A 22115-nucleotide genomic window follows, 5' to 3' on the forward strand; every position below is an offset into this window, starting at 1 on the left:
TATAGTCACTGAAACCTTCACAGTTCTGAATTACCATCTCTTCGAAACTCCAACCTTCTCTTAGTAGCAAAGCTACACCACCTCCTCCTCTCCCTTCTCTCTCTTTCCTCACTACATAGTAGCCCTGTGGAAGCACTGCATTTGTTATGGTGTTTGTTAGCTTTGTTTCGGTGAGTGCTATTATGTCTGGATTTTCTTCTAGTGCCCATTCTCCGAGTTCACTTGTTTTATTTGTAATTCCATCTATGTTAGTGTACATTGCCTTGAAGCTCACTTTCTTCAGTTCATTTTCTTGTCCCTTTCTTGGCGAGCATTCTGCTGGCGTGGGAAGCTTTTCAGTGGGTGAGATGATCTGTGAGATGGTTTACAGGGTTTCAGGGGAGTTTGGGGTGAGGGGTGGGGGTTTCATGGAAGGGGGGGGGGCAGGTAGGGTGTGGGTTGAGGAGATAGGGGGGACATGGAGGATACGGGGTGAGAGGGGGGGAGGAGGGATAGGGAGGGTATGGGATGAAGGGGAGGGGGGACAAGGGGGGAAAGGTGGGAGGGGGGACATGATGGGAATGGGGAAGGGATGACAGGGTAAGAATGGGGTGGGGGGGGGAGGGAGGGTTGGGTGGGGCAGGTAGGGTGAGGGGAAGGGAGGGGTTTCTATGCAGAGGGGGGTGGTGGGTTGCCCTCCCCTCTGGTGTTGCTGGGATGCTGGTTTTGGGTTTGCCTCTTGTCTCTAGGACTGTTGTGTTGGGGGCTGTGATTTCCTGGTTTGCTTCTCCCTCCCTGCGCTTCCTCCTTGCCTCTGCTGCCCTGGCTCTCTCCTCCTTCGTCCTGTCCCTCTGCAGGAATACTTTCTTGTATCCCTCCACATGCTGCAGTCGACATGTGTGTGTGTGTGTGTGTGTGTGTGTGTGTGTGTGTGTGTGTGTGTGTGTGTGTGTGTGTGTGTGTGTGTGTGTGTGTGTGTGTGTGTGTGTGTGTGTGTGTGTGTGTGTGTACTCACCTAGTTGTGTTTGCGGGGGTTGAGCTCTGGCTCTTTGGTTCCGCCTCTCAACTGTCAATCAACTGGTGTACAGATTCCTGAGCCCATTGGGCTCTATCATATCTACATTCAAAACTGAGTATGAAGTCAGCCTCCACCACAACACTACTTAATGCATTCCATTTGTTAACTACCCTGTGTGTGTGTGTGTACTCACCTAGTTGTGTCTGCAGGATCGAGCATTGACTCTTGGATCCCGCCTTTCGAGCATCGGTTGTTTACAGCAATGACTCCTGTCCCATTTCCCTATCATACCTGGTTTTAAAATTATGAATAGTATTTGCTTCCACAACCTGTTCCTGAAGTGCATTCCATTTTCCCACTACTCTCACGCTAAAAGAAAACTTCCTAACATCTCTGTGACTCATCTGAGTTTCAAGCTTCCATCCATGTCCCCTCGTTCTGTTACTATTCCGTGTGAACATTTCGTCTATGTCCACTCTGTCAATCCCTCTGAGTATCTTATACGTTCCTATCATGTCCCCCCTCTCCCTTCTTCTCTCTAGTGTCGTAAGGCACAGTTCCCTCAGGCGCTCCTCATACCCCATCCCTCGTAGCCCTGGGACGAGTCTCGTTTCAAACCTCTGAACCTTTTCCAGTTTCATTATATGCTTCTTCAGATGGGGACTCCATGATGAGGCGGCATACTCTAAGACTGGCCTCACGTAGGCAGTGTAAAGCGCCCTAAATGCCTCCTTACTTAGGTTTCTGAATGATGTTCTAACTTTTGCCAGTGTAGAGTACGCTGCTGTCGTTATCCTATTTATATGTGCCTCAGGAGATAGATTAGGTGTTACGTCCACCCCCAGGTCTCTTTCACGCGTCGTCACAGGTAGGCTGTTCCCCTTCATTGTGTACTGTCCCTTTGGTCTCCTATCTCCTAGTCCAATTTCCATAACTTTATATTTGCTCGTGTTGAATTCCAGTAGCCATTTTTCTGACCATCTCTGCAACCTGTTCAGGTCCTCTTGGAGGATGTATGTATGTGTGTGTGTGTGTGTGTGTGTGTGTGTGTGTGTGTGTGTGTGTGTGTGTGTGTGTGTGTGTGTGTGTGTGTGTGTGTGTGTGTATGTACTCACCTAGTTGTACTCACCTAGTTGTGCTTGCAGGGGTTGAGCTCTGGCTCTTTGGTCCTGCCTCTCAACCGTCAATCAACAGGTGTACAGGTTCCTGAGCCTATTAGCTCCATCATAACTACACTTGAAACTGTGTATGGAGTCAGCCTCCATCACATTACTTCCTAATGCATTCCATTTGTCAACCAATCTGACACTAAAAAAGTTCTTTCTAATATCTCTGTGGCTCATTTGGGCACTCAGTTTCCACCTGTGTCCCCTAGTGCGTGTGCCCCTTGTGTTAAATAGCCTGTCTTTATCAACCCTGCCGATTCCCTTGAGAATCTTGAATGTGGTGATCATGTCCCCCCTAACTCTTCTGTCTTCCAACGAAGTGAGGTTTAATTCCCGTAGTTTCTCCTCGTAGCTCATACCTCTCAGCTCGGGTACTAGTCTGGTGGTAAACCTTTAAACCTTTTCCAGTTTAGTCTTATGCTTGACTAGATATGGACTCCATGCTGGAGCCGCATACTCCAGGATTGGTCTGACATATGTGGTATATAATGTCCTGAAAAATTCCTTACACAAGTTTCTAATGGCCGTTCTTATGTTTGCCAACCTGGCATATGCTGCTGATGTTATCCTTTTGATATGAGCTTCAGGGAACAGGTCTGGCGTGATATCAACCCCCTGGTTTTTCTCTCTCTCTGACTCTTGAAGTATTTCATCTTCCAAATGATACCTTGTATCTGGTCTCCTGCTTCCTACCCCTATCTTCATTACATTACATTTGCTTGGGTCAAACTCTAACAGCCAATTGTTCGACCATTCCTGCAGCTTGTCTAGGTCTTCTTGAAGCCTCAAGCTGTCCTCCTCTGTCTTAATCCTTCTCATAATTTTGGCGTCGTCAGCAAACATTGAGAGGAATGAGTCTATACCCTCTGGGAGATCATTTACGTATATCAGAAACAGGATAGGTCCAAGCACAGAGCCCTGTGGGACTCCACTGGTGACTTCACGCCATTCTGAGGTCTCAGCCCTCACTGTAACTCTCTGCTTCCTATTGCTTAGGTACTCCCGTATCCACTGGAGCGCCCTACCAGTTACTCCTGCCTGTTTCTCCAGCTTATGCATCAACTTTTTATGGGGTACTGAGTCAAAGGCTTTCCGACACTCCAAAAAAATGCAGTCCGCCCATCCTTCTCTTTCTCGCTTAATCTTTGTCACCTGATCGTAGAATTCTATCAAGCCTGTAAGGCAAGATTTACCCTCCTTGAACCCATGTTGATGGGTTGTCACGAAGTCTCTTCTCTCCAGATGTGTTACTAGGTTTTTTCTCACAATCTTCTCCATCACCTTGCATGGTATACAAGTTAAGGACACTGGCCTGTAGTTCAATGCCTCTTGTCTGTCACCCTTTTTGTATATTGGTACTACATTAGCAGTCTTCCATATTTCTGGTAGGTCTCCCGTTTCCAGTGGCCTATTATACACTATGGAGAGTAGCAAGCAAAGTGCTCCTGCACACTCTTTCAATACCCAAGATGAGATTCCGTCCGGCCCAACAGCTTTTCTCACATCCAGCTCCAATAGGTGCTTCTTGACCTCATCTCTTGTAATTTCGAACCTTTCCAAGGTCACCTGTTTTGCTGCCACCTCTCCTAGCGCTGTGACTTCTCCCTGTTCTATTGTAAAGACCTCCTGGAACCTTTTGTTGAGTTCTTCACACACCTCTTTGTCATTCTCTGTGTACCTGTCCTCGCCCACCCTAAGTTTCATCACCTGTTCCTTCACTGTTGTCTTCCTCCTGATTTGACTGTGTAATAGCTTTGGTTCGGTCTTGGCTTCATTAGCTATATAATTTTCATACCTTTTCTCAGCTCCTCTTCTCACACTAACATACTCGTTCCTGGTTCTCTGGTATCTCTCTCTACTTTCTGGTGTTCTGTTATTACGGAAGTTCCTCCATGCCCTTTTGTTCAGCTCCTTTGCTTTCATACATTCCCTATTAAACCATGGATTCTTCCTTTGCTTCTCTGTTTTTTCATGTTGGGCTGGGACAAACCTGCTTACAGCCTCCTGACATTTTTGGGTGACATAGTCCATCATGTCTTGTACGGACTTGGTTTCGAGTTCTGTGTCCCAATGTATGTCCCATAGAAATTTATTCATCTCCTTATAGTTTCCCTTTCGGTACGCCAGCCCTTTGTTTCCCAGTTCTTTTTTTGGGGGGTGATAATTCCTAGCTCAACCAGGTACTCAAAGCTCAATACACTATGATCACTCATTCCCAAGGGGGCTTCCAACTTAACTTCCCTTATATCCGACTCATTTAGGGTAAATATCAGATCAAGCAAGGCTGGTTCATCCCCTCCTCTCGTTCTTGTCGGTCCCTTGACGTGTTGACATAGAAAGTTTCTTGTTGCCACATCCAGCAGCTTAGCTCTCCATGTGTCTGGGCCTCCATATGGGTCTCTGTTCCCCCAATCTATCTTTCCATGGTTGAAGTCTCCAATGATTAGTAGTCTGGATCCGTTCCTGCTAGCCACAGAAGCTGCTCTCTCTATTATATTGATGGTGGCCAAGTTGTTTCTATCATATTCCTGTCTGGGTCTTCTGACATTCGGTGGGGGGTTATATATGACTAGTACTATTATTTTCTGTCCTCCAGTTGCTATGGTGCCTGATATGTAGTCACTGAAACCTTCACAGTTCTGAATTACCATCTCTTCGAAACTCCAACCTTCTCTTAGTAGCAAAGCTACACCACCTCCTCCTCTCTTTCCTCACTACATAGTAGCTCTGTGGAAGCACTGCATTTGTTATGGTGTTTGTTAGCTTTGTTTCTGTGAGTGCTATTATGTCTGGATTTTCTTCTAGTGCTCATTCTCCGAGTTCACTTGTTTTATTTGTAATTCCATCTATGTTAGTGTACATTGCCTTGAAGCTCACTTTCTTCAGTTCATTTTCTTGTCCCTTTCTTGGCGAGCATTCTGCTGGCATGGGAAGCTTTTCAGTGGGTGAGATGATCTGTGAGGTGGTTTGCAGGGTTTCAGGGGAGTTTGGGGTGAGGGGTGGGGGTTTCATGGAAGGGGGGGGCAGGTAGGGTGTGGGTTAAGGAGATAGGGGGGGACATGGAGGATACGGGGTGAGGGGGGAGGAGGGATAGGGAGGGTATGGGATGAAGGGGGAGGGGGGACGGGGGGGGGGAAAGGTGGGAGGGGGGACATGATGGGAATGGGGAAGGGATGACAGGGTAAGAATGGGGTGGGGGGGAGGGAAGGAGGGTTGGGTGGGGGCAGGTAGGGTGAGGGGAAGGGAGGGTTTCTATGCAGAGGGGGGTGGTGGGTTGCCCTCCCCTTTGGTGTTGCTGGGATGCTGGTTTTGGGTTCGCCTCTTGTCTCTAGGACTGTTGTGTTGGGGGCTGTGATTTCCTGGTTTGCTTTTCCCTCCCTGCACTTCCTCCTTGCCTCTGCTGCCCTGGCTCTCTCCTCCTTCGTCCTGTCCCTCTGCAGGAATACTTTCTTGTATCCCTCCACATGCTGCAGTCGACATGTGTGTGTGTGTGTGTGTGTGTGTGTGTGTGTGTGTGTGTGTGTGTGTGTGTGTGTGTGTGTGTGTGTGTGTGTGTGTGTGTGTACTCACCTAGTTGTGTTTGTGGTGGTTGAGCTCTGGCTCTTTGGTTCCACCTCTCAACTGTCAGTCAACTGGTGTACAGATTCCTGAGCCCATTGGGCTCTATCATATCTACATTCAAAACTGAGTATGAAGTCAGCCTCCACCACAACACTACTTAATGCATTCCATTTGTTAACTACCCTGTGTGTGTGTGTGTACTCACCTAGTTGTACTCACCTAGTTGTGTCTGCAGGATCGAGCATTGACTCTTGGATCCCGCCTTTCGAGCTTCGGTTGTTTACAGCAATGACTCCTGTCCCATTTCCCTATCATACCTGGTTTTAAAATTATGAATAGTATTTGCTTCCACAACCTGTTCCTGAAGTGCATTCTATTTTCCCACTACTCTCACGCTAAAAGAAAACTTCCTAACATCTCTGTGACTCATCTGAGTTTCAAGCTTCCATCCATGTCCCCTCGTTCTGTTACTATTCCGTGTGAACATTTCGTCTATGTCCACTCTGTCAATCCCTCTGAGTATCTTATACATTCCTATCATGTCCCCCCTCTCCCTTCTTCTTTCTAGTGTCGTAAGGTACAGTTCCCTCAGGTGCTCCTCATACCCCATCCCTCGTTGCTCTGGGACGAGTCTCGTTGCAAACCTCTGAACCTTTCCCAGTTTCATTATATGCTTCTTCAGATGGGGACTCCATGATGAGGCGGCATACTCTAAGACTGGCCTCACGTAGGCAGTGTAAAGCGCCCTAAATGCCTCCTTACTTAGGTTTCTGAATGATGTTCTAACTTTTGCCAGTGTAGAGTACGCTGCTGTCGTTATCCTATTTATATGTGCCTCAGGAGATAGATTAGGTGTTACGTCCACCCCCAGGTCTCTTTCACGCGTCGTCACAGGTAGGCTGTTCCCCTTCATTGTGTACTGTCCCTTTGGTCTCCTATCTCCTAGTCCAATTTCCATAACTTTATATTTGCTCGTGTTGAATTCCAGTAGCCATTTCTCTGACCATCTCTGCAACCTTGGTTTGGTGTACCAAACCTTGAGACTCTTCTTGGAAACTTGGGTGTCAGAGTTCCCCCTGTGTGTGTGTGTGTGTGGGTGTGTGTGTGTGTGTGTGTGTGTGTGTGTGTGTGTGTGTGTGTGTGTGTGTGTGTGTGTGTGTGTGTGTGTGTGTGTGTGTGTGTGTGTGTGTGTGTGTGTGTGTGTGTGTGTGTGTGTGTGTGTGTGTGTGTGTGTGTGTGCATGCGTGCGTGCGTGCGCACGCGCGCTCACCTAGTTGTGGTTGCAGGCACTGAGCTTTGGCTTTCTAAGCACTTCCATCATGTTTTTCATTCCATTAACCGTCACTCTTAAGAGGCGGTTCTTGTCTTTCTCATATTTTCCTATTCTTCTAAAATCACTGACATTTTCCTTTGAGCCTTCTCCTAAACCTACTATTTTCTCTGTGATTTTCATCTCTTCTTCTGCTCGGTCCACCCTAGATGAAATTTCCTTCTCTAAACATCCCAAAATTATTATGAACTTACTTCTATCTGCAGTGTTTTGTACTAGTTTACTGTTGGTAACCCGTTCTTTCCTAATTGCTTGCCTAATTTCTGTTTCTTGTTGGTCATTTCTGGTTTTGACTTCCAAACACACTTCCTTGATTGTCTCTTTCTCTTTTACAATTTGTGCATACGTCTCTTTTATTTCTTCTTTATACTTTTCTAGTTTTTTATTAGCTTCCTTTATTTTAGTTGCCAATGAAGTTTCTCGTTGCATCTCCTTGCCTAACTCCATGTTAGTCCTAAGGCTTCTTTGGAGTTGTTCACCATATGAGTCTATTTTCTTGTTAATTTCTTCAAATTCCCTACTCTTCCCTTTCCATGCCTCATTGTCCTTTAATAGTTCCTTGGTGTGTTCCACCTGCATCCTTACCTCATCAGTCAAGCTGGTAATTTCGTTACCTTGCTGGAAAATACTTCCTTTTAAATTACAAAACTCAATCTCGAGACCTTCTTTTTCTTGTTCTAATTTAATAACCTTTTCTTCATAATTCTTTAGCATGTCCTCAATAATCACTAACCTGCCAAGAAAACCACCTTTCATTACATCTTGTTGCGAGAAACCTGCAAAACATTGCTTTGATGGGGTGCTGTCCTCCCCTGTGGTGGTGGCCATTTTGTTGTTATTCTGCTGTTTTGAAAGATCAACTTTTCTAGCTAAGATATTTCATTCACTAACACTTACTTCTTATCTCTCAGTTTATTTGCAAATTCCCTACACCTTCATGTATTCTGGGAATGTTAAGATAGGAAGGTCCGCAGTGTGCCGTTTATACATGTTCAGGCAGGCAGAAACTGCCATTTTTATCTAAAGGCTACAAATTTTATTTCAGATACAAACTTTTATTTATAAAACATTAGTATACATGCATAGATGCACACACACACACATACTGTGTGTGTGTGTGTGTGTCTATGCATGTACACTAATGTTTACTATTTACATACACTATGAATGTACACTAAGAATGCACACACACACTCTGTGTGTGTGTGTGTGTGTGTGTGTGTGTGTGTGTGTGTGTGTGTGTGTGTGTGTGTGTGTGTGTGTGTGTGTGTGTGTGTGTGTGTGTGTGTGTGTGTGTGTGTGTGTGTGTGTGTGTGTGTGTGTGTGTGTGTCTATGCATGTACACTAATGTTTTATAAGTAAAAGTTTGTATTTGAAATAAAATTTGTAGCCTTTAGATAAAAATGTCAGTTTCTACCTGCCTGAACATGTATAAACAGCACACTGTGGACCTTCCTATCTTAACATTTTGTGTGTAAAATACGGTGCAAGTTGCTATCTCTTCAGAAACGCCGTCCCTCGCCTCATTAAAGGCCCTCTCCCTGCAAAACATTGTTCAGACATGTGCAAAAATTTATACTGATAGGATTTTTGATAACTGTGATCAGAGGCAGAATGGCGTACATGCCAGAACCCCGCTGGTCATATACTCAGTCTTGTATCTGTTATATTTTTATGTGCAAGTCGTGTGCTTTCGGTCGAGGTGATCAGCACGTCATGTGCAAAGCACCTCAATGCTGAGATAAGCAAGGTGGAAGGCAGGGAAAGAAATATAATTGCTACAACAAGGGTTAAATAAATAAAACTATTTTGAAACGATGAATATGGAAGTCTTGCTGGTTTAATGGTGTCACTATTCGTCTCGATGCTAAGAAAATATTTTTTCTTCGCAGCGAGAGGAATACTAAGAAAAAAATATGATGATATCCTGCCCAGATGATGGGAACTTGGGCCCCTGCCCAGATGATGGGCACTGGGACCCCAACCCAGATGATGGGCACTTGGGTCCCTATCCAGATGATGGACAATGGGGCACCTTCCCAGATGATGGGCACTGGGACCCCAACCCAGATGATGGGCACTGGGGCTCCAACCCAGATGATGGGCACTGGGGCCCTATCCAGATGATGGGCACTGGGGTCCCTATCCAGATGATGGGCACTGGGGTCCCTATCCAGATGATGGGCACTGGGGCTCCAACCCAGATGATGGGCACTTGGGTCCCTATCCAGATGATGGGCACTGGGGCCCCTACCCAGATGATAGGCACTGGGGCCCTCTATCAAGATGAAGGACAATGGGGCCCCTTCCCAAATGATGGACACTGGGACCCCAACCCAGATGATGGGCACAGGGTTCCCTGCCCAGATGATGGACACTGGGGCCCCTTCCCAGATGATGGACACTGAGACCCCTTCCCAGATGATGGGCACTGGGGCCAATACTCAGATGATGGGCACTTGGGTCCCTACCCAGATGATGTGCATTGGGGCCCCTACCCAGAAGATGGGCACTTGGGTCCCTACCCAGATGATGGGCGCTGGAGCCCACTATCCTGATGAGGGACACTGGGGCTGCTACACAGATGATGGGCACTGGGGTCCTCTGTCCAGACGATGAGTACTGGTACCGCTGCCCAGATGATATACACTGGTGCCCCTGCCTAGATGAAGTGCACTGGGGCCCCTGCCCAGATGAAGTGCACTGGGGCCCCTGCCGAGATGATGGGCACTGGTGCCCGTGCCCAGATGATGGGCACTGGGGCCCCTGCCCAGATGATGGGCACTGGGACCCCTACCCAGATGATGGGCACTTGAACCCCTACCCAGATGATGGGCACTGGGACCCCTACCCAGATGATGGGCACTGGGGCCCCCTACCCAGATGATGGGCACTGGGGCCCCTGCCCAGATGATGGGCACTGGGGCCCCTACCCAGATGATGGGCACTGGGACCCCTACCCAGATGATGGGCACTGGGGCCCCTGCCCAGATGATGGGCACTGGAACCCCTACCCAGATGATGGGCACTGGAACCCCTACCCAGATGATGGGCACTGGGACCCCTGCCCAGATGAAGTGCACTGGAGCCCCTATCCAGATGATGGGCACTTGGGCACCTACCCAGATGAAGTGCACTGGAGCCCCTACCCAGATGATGGGCACTGGGACCCCTACCCAGATGATGGGCACTGGGACCCCTGCCCAGATGATGGGCACTGGAGCCCCTACCCAGATGATGGGCACTGGGGCCCCTACCCAGATGAAGTGCACTGGAGTCCCTACCCAGATGATGGGCACTGGGGCCCCTACCAAGATGATGGGCACTGGGGCCCCTACCAAGATGATGGGCACTGGGGCCCCTACCCAGATGATGGGCACTGGGGCCCCTACCCAGATGATGGGCATTGGGACCCCTACCCAGATGATGGGCACTGGAGCCCCTACCCAGATGATGGCCACTGGGGCACCTTACCTAGATGATGGGCACTGGGGCACCTACCAAGATGATGGGCACTGGGGCCCCTACCAAGATGATGGGCACTGGGGCCCCTACCCAGATGATGGGCACTGGGGCCCCTACCCAGATGATGGGCACTGGGACCCCTACCCAGATGATGGGCACTGGAGCCCCTACCCAGATGATGGCCACTGGGGCACCTTACCCAGATGATGGGCACTGGGGCCCCTACCCAGATGATGGGCACTGGGGCCCTATCCAGATGATGGGCACTGGGGTCCCTATCCAGATGATGGGCACTGGGGTCCCTATCCAGATGATGGGCACTGGGGCTCCAACCCAGATGATGGGCACTTGGGTCCCTATCCAGATGATGGGCACTGGGGCCCCTACCCAGATGATAGGCACTGGGGCCCTCTATCAAGATGAAGGACAATGGGGCCCCTTCCCAAATGATGGACACTGGGACCCCAACCCAGATGATGGGCACAGGGTTCCCTGCCCAGATGATGGACACTGGGGCCCCTTCCCAGATGATGGACACTGAGGCCCCTTCCCAGATGATGGGCACTGGGGCCAATACTCAGATGATGGGCACTTGGGTCCCTACCCAGATGATGTGCATTGGGGCCCCTACCCAGAAGATGGGCACTTGGGTCCCTACCCAGATGATGGGCGCTGGAGCCCACTATCCTGATGAGGGACACTGGGGCTGCTACACAGATGATGGGCACTGGGGTCCTCTGTCCAGACGATGAGTACTGGTACCGCTGCCCAGATGATATACACTGGTGCCCCTGCCTAGATGAAGTGCACTGGGGCCCCTGCCCAGATGAAGTGCACTGGGGCCCCTGCCGAGATGATGGACACTGGTGCCCGTGCCCAGATGATGGGCACTGGGGCCCCTGCCCAGATGATGGGCACTGGGACCCCTACCCAGATGATGGGCACTTGAACCCCTACCCAGATGATGGGCACTGGGACCCCTACCCAGATGATGGGCACTGGGGCCCCCTACCCAGATGATGGGCACTGGGGCCCCTGCCCAGATGATGGGCACTGGGGCCCCTACCCAGATGATGGGCACTGGGACCCCTACCCAGATGATGGGCACTGGGGCCCCTGCCCAGATGATGGGCACTGGAACCCCTACCCAGATGATGGGCACTGGAACCCCTACCCAGATGATGGGCACTGGGACCCCTGCCCAGATGAAGTGCACTGGAGCCCCTATCCAGATGATAGGCACTTGGGCACCTACCCAGATGAAGTGCACTGGAGCCCCTACCCAGATGATGGGCACTGGGACCCCTACCCAGATGATGGGCACTGGGACCCCTGCCCAGATGATGGGCACTGGAGCCCCTACCCAGATGATGGGCACTGGGGCCCCTACCCAGATGAAGTGCACTGGAGTCCCTACCCAGATGATGGGCACTGGGGCCCCTACCAAGATGATGGGCACTGGGGCCCCTACCAAGATGATGGGCACTGGGGCCCCTACCCAGATGATGGGCACTGGGGCCCCTACCCAGATGATGGGCATTGGGACCCCTACCCAGATGATGGGCACTGGAGCCCCTACCCAGATGATGGCCACTGGGGCACCTTACCTAGATGATGGGCACTGGGGCACCTACCAAGATGATGGGCACTGGGGCCCCTACCAAGATGATGGGCACTGGGGCCCCTACCCAGATGATGGGCACTGGGGCCCCTACCCAGATGATGGGCACTGGGACCCCTACCCAGATGATGGGCACTGGAGCCCCTACCCAGATGATGGCCACTGGGGCACCTTACCCAGATGATGGGCACTGGGGCCCCTACCCAGATGATGGCCACTGGGGCACCTTACCCAGATGATGGGCACTGGGGCACCTACCCAGATGATCCTACACGGCCTCGCCCGTGTAGGATTATCGTCAAATACTTAAGCACAAATTATTTGTATTATACATATAGTTTGAATTGGGGATTTGAAACCCAGGCTTTGCCAGCGAGAGGTCGAGTTTTGCCCGCAGGATCACTATAAGGCTCTCATGAACAGTATGGTAGTATGGGCCCTCTAGAATTGTTGGGCTCCTGTGCAACTGACCAGTGTGCTTCTGTGTGTTGCTACTTTTCTTGTCAAATTTGGAATCTGGCCATCCTGTATCTTCCATGCATAAATCATGTGATTCGTCTGTTGTATCTTTTTTTTACAGAGTACATTTTGAGTGCTATGAGTCGGTCTCACAACATTAGGTAATTTCCCGTGTCCTAGATTGCCGTATGTTCTTTGAATTCCTTCATTTATGGAAATCTCTCCTGATTTTATAGGGGAAGTGAGTCTCGAGCAGTACTGAAATTTGGAAAGCACAAGTAATTTGGAAAGTAGGAGCACCATAATGGAATCCATGGATTTGAATGTCCTAGTAATCTACCCTATCATTTTCCTGGATAATGTTATGTTCGCTTTGTTATGCTCACTAAACATTATGCCGTCTGACATCATTACTCCCAGATCCCACTCATGTTGATTTCCTTCTATGAAGAGATCTGATTGTGCCTTTACCCTGTATTTCGTTTAAGTTTTTTTTCAAATATCTGGAATTTATCACTGTTAAACATCGTGTTATTTTCAGTTTCCCAGTGGAAGACTTTATAGACTTCAGATTGTAGTTTTCCAATACTTTCTGCAGAAGTAATTTTTATGCTGATTTTGTTTTATCTTCCGCAAACGATGACACGAAGCTGTGACTTGTATTTTTGTCTATATCTGATATGAGAATGAGAAAAAGTACTAGTGAAAAAAACATACCTTTAGGTGCAACACTATTCACTATGTTGAAATTGTATTTGATTGATTGTGTTACTCTTATGCATTCTGACTGTCATGAAATTAAATATCTATCACCCTACTTGACCTGTTATTAACTTGGACTTCATTTTATGAACATCGCTCCTTGATCACGCTCATCGAATTCCTTTGCAAACTCCGAGTTTGGAGTTTGCACAAATGCACAACATCTGCATTTTTCCTTTTAATGCTTCTGTGATTTTGTCATAGTGATTGTGTAACTGCGAAAGGCATGATCTTCCCGCGCTAATCCAAGTTGACCTGGATTGTGAAGTTAATTTTTTCCATAAAAATAGATCTTACTTCTGATCACTCGTTCAAAAACGTTATTTAGGTGTATGATGCTAGTGCGAACGATCTATAATTTTAATTTAAGCCAACACATTTACACAATGAAATTACAGTAACGTGACATATCTAGAAGAAAATCTTTCAAGCAGGTCAGTGATCGAACCAGCGTATTGGGTAACCCCAGACGCGCGCCTTAACCAATGGACCATGATGTATTAAGGATTATACAACCCGGGATTCCCTCCCTTCCGGATCCAGCTAGAGTCTGGACTGGACAAATCACGTTATTGTGACTTCATTGTGTATTTGAACGGAACGTTTGGTGAAGTGCTCCATTGCCCACACCAGAGTGCATGCAGGTTATGCACACCAGATGGGTACCTCCACACTCCTGGTAGATCCGGGAGAGTCCCAGTTGTATAATCTTCAGCATATCGAGGTTCATGGGTCAAGGGGCGTCTGGGGGTTACAAAGCACGCTGGTGTGATCCCTGTCCTGCTCCAAAGAGTTTCTCACCACACTTTGTAACCTCCCTTGTGGAGTGGCGTTATATCTGCTGATCTAAGTGCTTCTGATATCTCCCCAGCGTCCAGGGCGTCACTCAATACTATGCTACTAGTACTTTCCTTTTCTTAAACAAAAAATAAAGTTGCAAGAGTTTGGATTCGGGGCTGAGGGCCTGGGCATGTTTTCAGTTTACCTTTTATAAGGTCTGCTGTGGTCGAATTATATTGTTCAAGAATACTATCTGCTTATTTCGAATATTTTTTTACTAATTTTTGAGCGATATAGATCCCTATTAATCATGACTTTAAATTTTTTTTAGCATTCAGACTCTGCAATTTGAACACTATCCAGTTGATACCTGGTAACTCCATAATTATTCTACTCTTAGAACCTTATTTTTGAAGCGTTAAACTGCATATGCCGATCTTTCGTGCAAATGAAAAGCTATCTAGATCATCTTGAAGCAATTTTGGAACTTCTGCATATATTTCCACTCCATTTTTGTATCGTCCTCAAATCTGAATATATTCCTGTTCAGTTCCCATTTCTAATATGACAGTAAATAACAAATGTCCCATGACAGAGCATTGATACTCTCCACGTACAATGGTTTATAAATCCAACTTAATGCCATTTACAATAACTCTTTGTTTCCTGTGAGCCATGCTCTTATCCAGTTTAAGACTGCTTCAACAATACCTTGAGCAATTATCTTTCTAAACAGTCTTTCGTGCAGCAGTGTATCATAAGTTTTGCTAAAGTCTGACCACCAACGTCACAATCCTTCCATTATCATCTGCCTCAAATGTTAGAAAAAAGAATGAGAGCAAATTTTTCAAAGTATAACGAATGCAGGGTATAACAAAGGCATAGTATCACATAAACAGAGTTTAACTAATGCAGAGAATAACAAAGGCATAATATAGTAACGGCCCGACAATTAGGCCTCTCCTCCCTTCTCTCTACTTCCCCGGGTCATCCCTGACTTTGGGTAAAAGGTTGAACCACATACTTAAATTTTTCCCCTCTGGACAGCTCGAGCGCGTAGGTTTACAACCCGTTTCGAATTATAAGGAGGCTTGTCACACGTCCCCTTGTGCCTGTGTGGGGTACAACGACACCGACGAAGTCGTGCATAAAGACCAAAATCCCCTGCTTTCAGGATATGGGGCAGATAATCAAGTCCAAGGCCTTGTGGGGAAACTCCGCCCTGAAGTTTGAAGATTCCTCATTGGCTGAGGGTGCCAGAACCTAGACTTAGTTCAAATTGATTGGATGTAAACCTAGAAAAGAGGGTGTAGCTTCTGATGGCAAGATGCCTTAGGGATGGAGCCGAAACTTCATCTCGAATTGTGCTAGAGCCAAAGATTTTAGCGAGACTGGAGTGCAAGAGGAAGTGACCTCGTTGATCAACGAGATCACTTGGACTAGAGAGTCCAAATGGCAACTCACGACATCTGCTGAGCACAGTGGAAAAGTGTCTGTTTTTAGTTTTCACTGTACAATTTGTAGTCCATATAGAATACCTCTTTAGGAATAGGATGTTATACTAGCTTAGGGCTAATTGAATTGCATAATTATATAAATTTACTGTTAACTGTCTCCAGAGAATTTTGTATTTTTTTCTTAATTACTAGCCAAGATATAGATCTTGAAGTGTTTTAAACATTACCTGTGATCTAATGAGCATTTTATGAGTTAATATATTCCCCTCTTGTAATTCATGAAGTTAAGGTAGAAGGAATTCCATTCATCCAGTTATTATCAAAAGTTAAGTTCCCTAGGTTTTACTAATGCTAGTTAACTATTCGTTTCTCGAGCCAATTAGTCTAAATAATAACGTCCTAGATATTAAATATTAACGTTCTAAATATTTAACCATCTAGACTGTAGTTGGATTGTAGACCTATCTTTAACACCATGGTCATTTCTTCCCCCCTTACCCCCGGTATCTGTTTTGAGCATTTTTCGCTGTGAGGGACGGACTCTTTCCAGTTCTTTGGGGTTATACAATGCAGTTATTACAGCCTTAGGGTTTCAAGTTAATAGCAACCATTACAATGAGTCTTGCAATAGCAGCAGTACTTGAATGTCATAAACGTTACAGTGGTGACTTCGACTAACGTAACAGTATAACAAAGACAGAGAATAACTAATGCCGAGTATAACAAAGACATAGTATAACAAAGGTAGAGTATAATAAAAGTGTAGTATAACAAAGGCAGGGTATAACAAAGGCAAGGTATAACAAAGGCATAATATAACAAAGGCAGAGTATAACAAAGTCAGGGTTATAACAAAGGCAGGGTTATAACAAAGGCAGGGTATAACAAGGACATAATATAACAAAGGCAGAGTATAACAAAGTCAGGGTTATAACAAAGGCAGGGTTATAACAAAGGCAGGGTTATAACAAAGGCAGGGTTATAACAAAGGCAGAGTATAACAAAGGCAGAGTATAACAAAGGCAGGGTTATAACAAAGGCAGGGTTATAACAAAGGCAGGGTTATAACAAAGGCAGAGTATAACAAATGCAGAGCATAACAAAGGCATATTATAACAAAGGCAGAGTATAACAAAGGCAGAGTATAACAAAAGCATAGTACAGTATAACAAACACAGGGTATACCAAAGGCAGGGTATAACACAGGCATAATATAACAGAGGCAGGGTATTACAAAGGCATAATATAAAAAGCCGTAGAATAGCAGAAACAGAGTACAAAAAAAGACAAGGTATTACAAAGGAGGGGGGGAATAATAAAGACAGAGACTAACTAATGCAGAGTATAACAAAGTCAGGGTTATAACAAATTCAAAGTATAACAAAGGAAGGGAATAACAAAGGCAGAGTATAACAAAAGCAGAGTATAACAAAGGCAGATAATAACAAAGGCAGACTATAACTAATGTAGAGCATAATAAAGCCAGGGTATAACAAACTCAGGGTATTTCAGGGGCAGAGTATAATAAAGAATATAACAAAGGAAGAGTATAACAAAGGCAGACAATGTCTCTGACTGAGACAGGTCAGATAACTGACAATGACGGAGAGATGAGTAGTATTTTTATTAAATATTTTATATCTGTATTTACTAAAGAGAAACCTAACATTATGCCTTAAGCCGAACAAGTCTATGTGGGTGGGGACGAGGACAGGTTGACAAGTTTTGCAGTTACCAGGGAGGATGTTATTAAACAAATAGTGAAACTCAAGCCAAACAAATCCCCAGGGCCGGATGAAATGTTTGTCAGAGTGCTTAAAGAATGCAAAGAACAGCTTTACGAGCAGTTGTCTACCATCTACCATCTATATAAATAAAAATGTAAATGTTCGTTTGCTCAAAATCGCTAATCTCTGAAAGTTCTTCACCGATTGCTTTGAAATTTTGACACAACGTTCCATTCGAATACATGCATGTTTTTATATACCTACTATATAGATGCCACACCTGTGACAGGTAAAAACATGTTTTTTTTTCGAAAAACAGCGCCATCTGTTGCGCGTAATAAAAACACTTGCTATGCAAAATATGTAACGATTACATATCAATGTTTCTAATTGCATTGACAAATTGAATTTTCATAGATTTAGATCTATTTTCATTTTGATTTAATTATTTTGTGTGACATTGCCTTACATTTGAGCTGTGTTGTTTACCATACCGTTCATTTCGTATAGATGCCACACCTGTGACAGGTAAAATCATTAATTCTTTTGAAAAACAGCGCCATCTGTTGCACGTAGGACCAACACACTGCTATACTAAATATGTTACAATTCTATTTCAATGTTTCCGATTTCAATGATAAATGGAATTTCCAAAGATTTCAATATATTTTCATTTTGATTTAATTATTTTGAGTGACATTGCATTGGACTTGAGCTGTGTTGTTTACCATACCGTTCATTTCTTGAGAATAGTTTATTTTTATTTTTTCATTGTTTTTCTTTTCGTTTTTAACTGTTTTTCTTATATTTCAGTGAAGGGGAACATCAGATCATTTGATGTTTCTAATTTTCTCATGGGAACATCAGATCATTTGGGAATGTATCGGACGAGGGAATGGGGAATGGTGGGGATGATGAGGGGATGGAAGTGGGTAATGATGTGGGAGGACGATGAGGACAGGGAAAGGGGGTAATGGTGGGAAGGATGAGGGGACGGGGCAGATGGGGATAGTAGGGACGAGGAGAAAGGAGAGTGGAGAATGGTGGGGAAGACAAGTGGACAGGGGATGATGGGGAGGATAAGGGCACGGGGAGGGGGGTAATGGTAGGGAGGACGAGAGGACGGGGGAGTGGGAGATGGCGGAGAGGACAAAGGGACGGGGGAGGGTGGGATCGGTGGGGAGGACGAGGGGAGGGGGTGGGGGAAATGGTGGGGAGGACTGGGAGACAGGAAAAGGTTGCTGTGGCTCAGCAACGCACGTGCGCCGGGTACAGCTAGTATTTAATAAATCATTAGATTCGTGGAATGATGTTAGCTAATGAGGTATTAATTTTCAAGAAAATAGAAAGATCACTTGCATCAAACTATCGGCCAAATAGCTTGACGTCTATTGTGGGAAAGTTACTTGAATCACTATTTAGAAATACCATTGGTCTTCATCTTGAAAAATATTAATTAATAAATGATTCACAACAGGGTTTTACAAATGGCCGTTCATGTTTAACAAATTTGCTTTCATTTTATTCCAGCAGAGTTAAGGCAGAAGATAGTGGTAAAATTTGTGATGTTGTGTACCTTGACTTTATCAAAGCTTTTGATACACTGCCACATGATAGGTTGATTAAAAAGATAGAGGTTCACAGTATTGGAGGTGCCATTAGTGTTTGGTTACACAAAAGGAAACATAGGGTTAGTATATATGGAGTTATAATAGGGTATAACAAAGGCAGGGTATTAACAAAGTCAAGTTATAAGAGAGGCAGTGTATAACAAAAGCAGATTATAACAAAGGCAGAGCATAACAAAGGCAGGATATAACAAGGGCAGGCTATAACTAAGGCAGGGTATAACAAAGGCAGAGTATAACAAAGACAAGGTATAGCAAAGGCTGGGTATAACAAAGACAGATTATAACTAAGGCAGAGTATATCAAAGGCAGGGTATAACAAAGGCAAAGTATATCAAAGGCAGGGGTATAACAAAGGCTGGGTATTACACAGAGTATAACAAAGGCTGGGTATTACACAGACAGTATAACAAAGGCAGAGTATCTCAAAGGCAGGGTATAACTAAGGCAGGGTATTACAAAGGCAGGGTATAACAAAGGCTGGGTATAACAAAGGCAGCGTATATCAAAGGCAGGGCATAACAAAGACAAAGTATAACAAAGGCAGAGTATATCAAATGCAGAGTGTATCAAAGGCAGGGTATAACAAAGGCAGGGTATAGCAAAGGCAGGGTATAACAAAGGCAGAGTATATCAAATGCAGAGTATATCAAAGGCAGAATATAACAAAGGCAGGGTATAACAAAGGCAGGGTATAACAAAGGCAGGGTATAACAAAGGCAGGGTATAACAAAGGCTGGGTATAACAAAGGCAGAGTATATCAAAGGCAGGGAATAACAAAGGCAGGGTATAACAAAGGCCGAGTATATCAAAGGCTGGGTATAAGAATGGCAGGGTATAACAAAGGCAGGGTATAAGAAAGGCAGAGTATATCAAAGGCTGGGTATAAGAATGGCAGGGAATAACAAAGGCAGGGTATATCAAAGGCTGAGTATATCAAAGGCAAGGTATAACAAAGGCAGGATATTACAAAGGCAGGGTATAACAAAGGTAGAGTATATCAAAGGCAGGGTATAACAAAGACAGAGTATAACAAAGGCAGAGTATATCAAATGCAGAGTATATCAAAGGCAGGGTATAACAAAGGCAGGGTATAACAAAGACAGGGTATATCAAAGGCAGGGTATAACAAAGGCTGGGTATAATAAAGGCATAGTATATCAAAGGCAGGGTATAACAAAGACAGAGTATAACAAAGGCAGGGTATAACAAAGGCAGGGTATAACAAAGGCAGGGTATAACAAAGGCTGGGTATAACAAAGGAAGGGGTATAACAAAGGAAGGGTATAGCTTCCTTTGTTTTAAAGCTTTAAAACCAAGCTTTAAAGCCGATGGCTACAGAAATGTATTTGACTTGCCATCTCTGTAGTGATGTATATCTGATATATACTGACATATTTCTGATATATAGACTAGCCAGTTAACCAGCTCCTTAATAAAAAATGCAAAATTGATTGTTTCCTTGTAATATTTTGAAGAACTCATGATAGGCATCATTTGTAATTACTTTTAGAGTGGAGGAATCTTAATTCTTCTCTGCAACAATTTTAGTGATTTTTGTAAATGTAGCTCAGGAAAATATTTATAAAAAAATAATGGCAATATGAGTTGATAATAAGAAGAGAATCATGGGGAAAAAAAAGAAGACAATGAAAAACTACAGGAGGAAAGCCGGGCGAGAAGAATGTGATGCTAAACTTGGCCAAAGGTTTTCCAGGCAAGAAAAGTTGTGAAGAACCCAGCTAAAGTTATAAGTGAGCAGACGGAGAGGGTGAAGTGGAGCCTCCAGTGCCTGTCTTCCAGACACACCTCTCATCTCTCTTGAGGAGGTGAGGGCCTCAGCCACACCTCTCATTAAAAGAAAAAAATCCAGGGAACTGCAGAAGGCCTATTAACTCATACATGCAGCTCCTATATATATATATATTCACACAAACTCATTTATGTATTTCTAACGTACGTTTGGAACAATCAAGGAATTCCACGTTTATTATGTTAACTGGTAATCTGTTCCACTAATCAACAGCCCCCTTTTAAACCCAGTTATTTACCCAGGTCTTCCCTAAATCTAAATTTATCAAATTCATATCCATTGTTTCGTTTCCTATTTTGATATATATTTAAGACGTTTATATCCCCTTTGTTATGCCTTTTCATCTATTTATATACTACGGGATTTATTCAGCCTCTCTCAATGAGCCTATATCGAAAATATAGTTCCTAGAATTGAAAGAAACTAAACAACTAAACAGTGTACATTTTTCGCTGCTAATTGCTGGGAGTAGTTGTAATTCATTTGTGGTATAAGGTTCCTTAGGTGGTTCAGTGCCTCTTAGAGTCTATACTATGTTCTATGAGGGAGACCTAACAGGGTCTTCATTTACCTGCCGGATAAATAGATCTTAGTACCTATTATAAGATTAAACTTAGTTATAATGAAGTATGCACTGGTATCAGTTATTTATTTTTATTTGGTCTAACCTTTTAAATAAGGTATTTTGTCATGTAATATTTTTAAATAATGTCAAGAATATTTATTTTATTGTTTATTGTTTTGAATTTATTTATTACAACATTTATATATTTTCTTTTAACAATTGTAATATATCTCCTTAAATTATTAGTTAACCTAACTATTTATATTTAATAGGTTGGTAAGTCATTTACTTACCACGGAGGGAATCGTTCACCAACTTTCAGTGAAGAAAGTTGTAAAATCTACATAACATGGGGTTGTTAAAACCGATCCTGCCTTACAAACCTGCTCACATTTTTGGAATTGGTAACCGGCTATTCAAAGGCCTTCCAGTGGATGCACTATACATGGATTTTGCTAAAGCCTTTGATAAGGTACCAAATGAAAGATTGGCTAAGCAATTGCAGGCACATGGAATAAATGGTAGAATATTGTAATGGATAAAACAGTGGTTAAAACAAAGAAAACAAAGGGTAGTGCTAAATGGGAATGAATCTGACTGGAGAAATGTTGTAAGTGGGTTATAACAGGGAGTTCATTTTCAGCCCTAAACTTTTTGTCATATACATCAATGACATGGATGAGAATCTTACAAACCACGTCATCAAATTTCCAAATGACACAAAGAATTATGGTAAAGTGGAAAATGATTACGATATTACAACCTTACAAAGAGGTTTACAAC

General features: G+C 44.6%; 1 protein-coding gene across 1 annotated transcript in view; it reads right to left on the reverse strand.

Annotated features, from left to right (window-relative positions):
* The window catches only part of LOC138368854 (uncharacterized protein PF3D7_1120000-like), a 53045-nt gene extending 45277 nt beyond the window's left edge, over window positions 1-7768 (reverse strand). The window contains exon 1 of the mRNA XM_069331564.1: window positions 7249-7768. Coding sequence (XP_069187665.1) covers window positions 7249-7768 — 520 coding nt within the window. The remainder of the gene's footprint in view (window positions 1-7248) is intronic.
* Window positions 7769-22115: the final 14347 nt, after the last annotated feature.

Source organism: Procambarus clarkii, chromosome 26 (assembly GCF_040958095.1).
Source record: "Procambarus clarkii isolate CNS0578487 chromosome 26, FALCON_Pclarkii_2.0, whole genome shotgun sequence".
Lineage (NCBI taxonomy): Eukaryota > Metazoa > Arthropoda > Malacostraca > Decapoda > Cambaridae > Procambarus > Procambarus clarkii.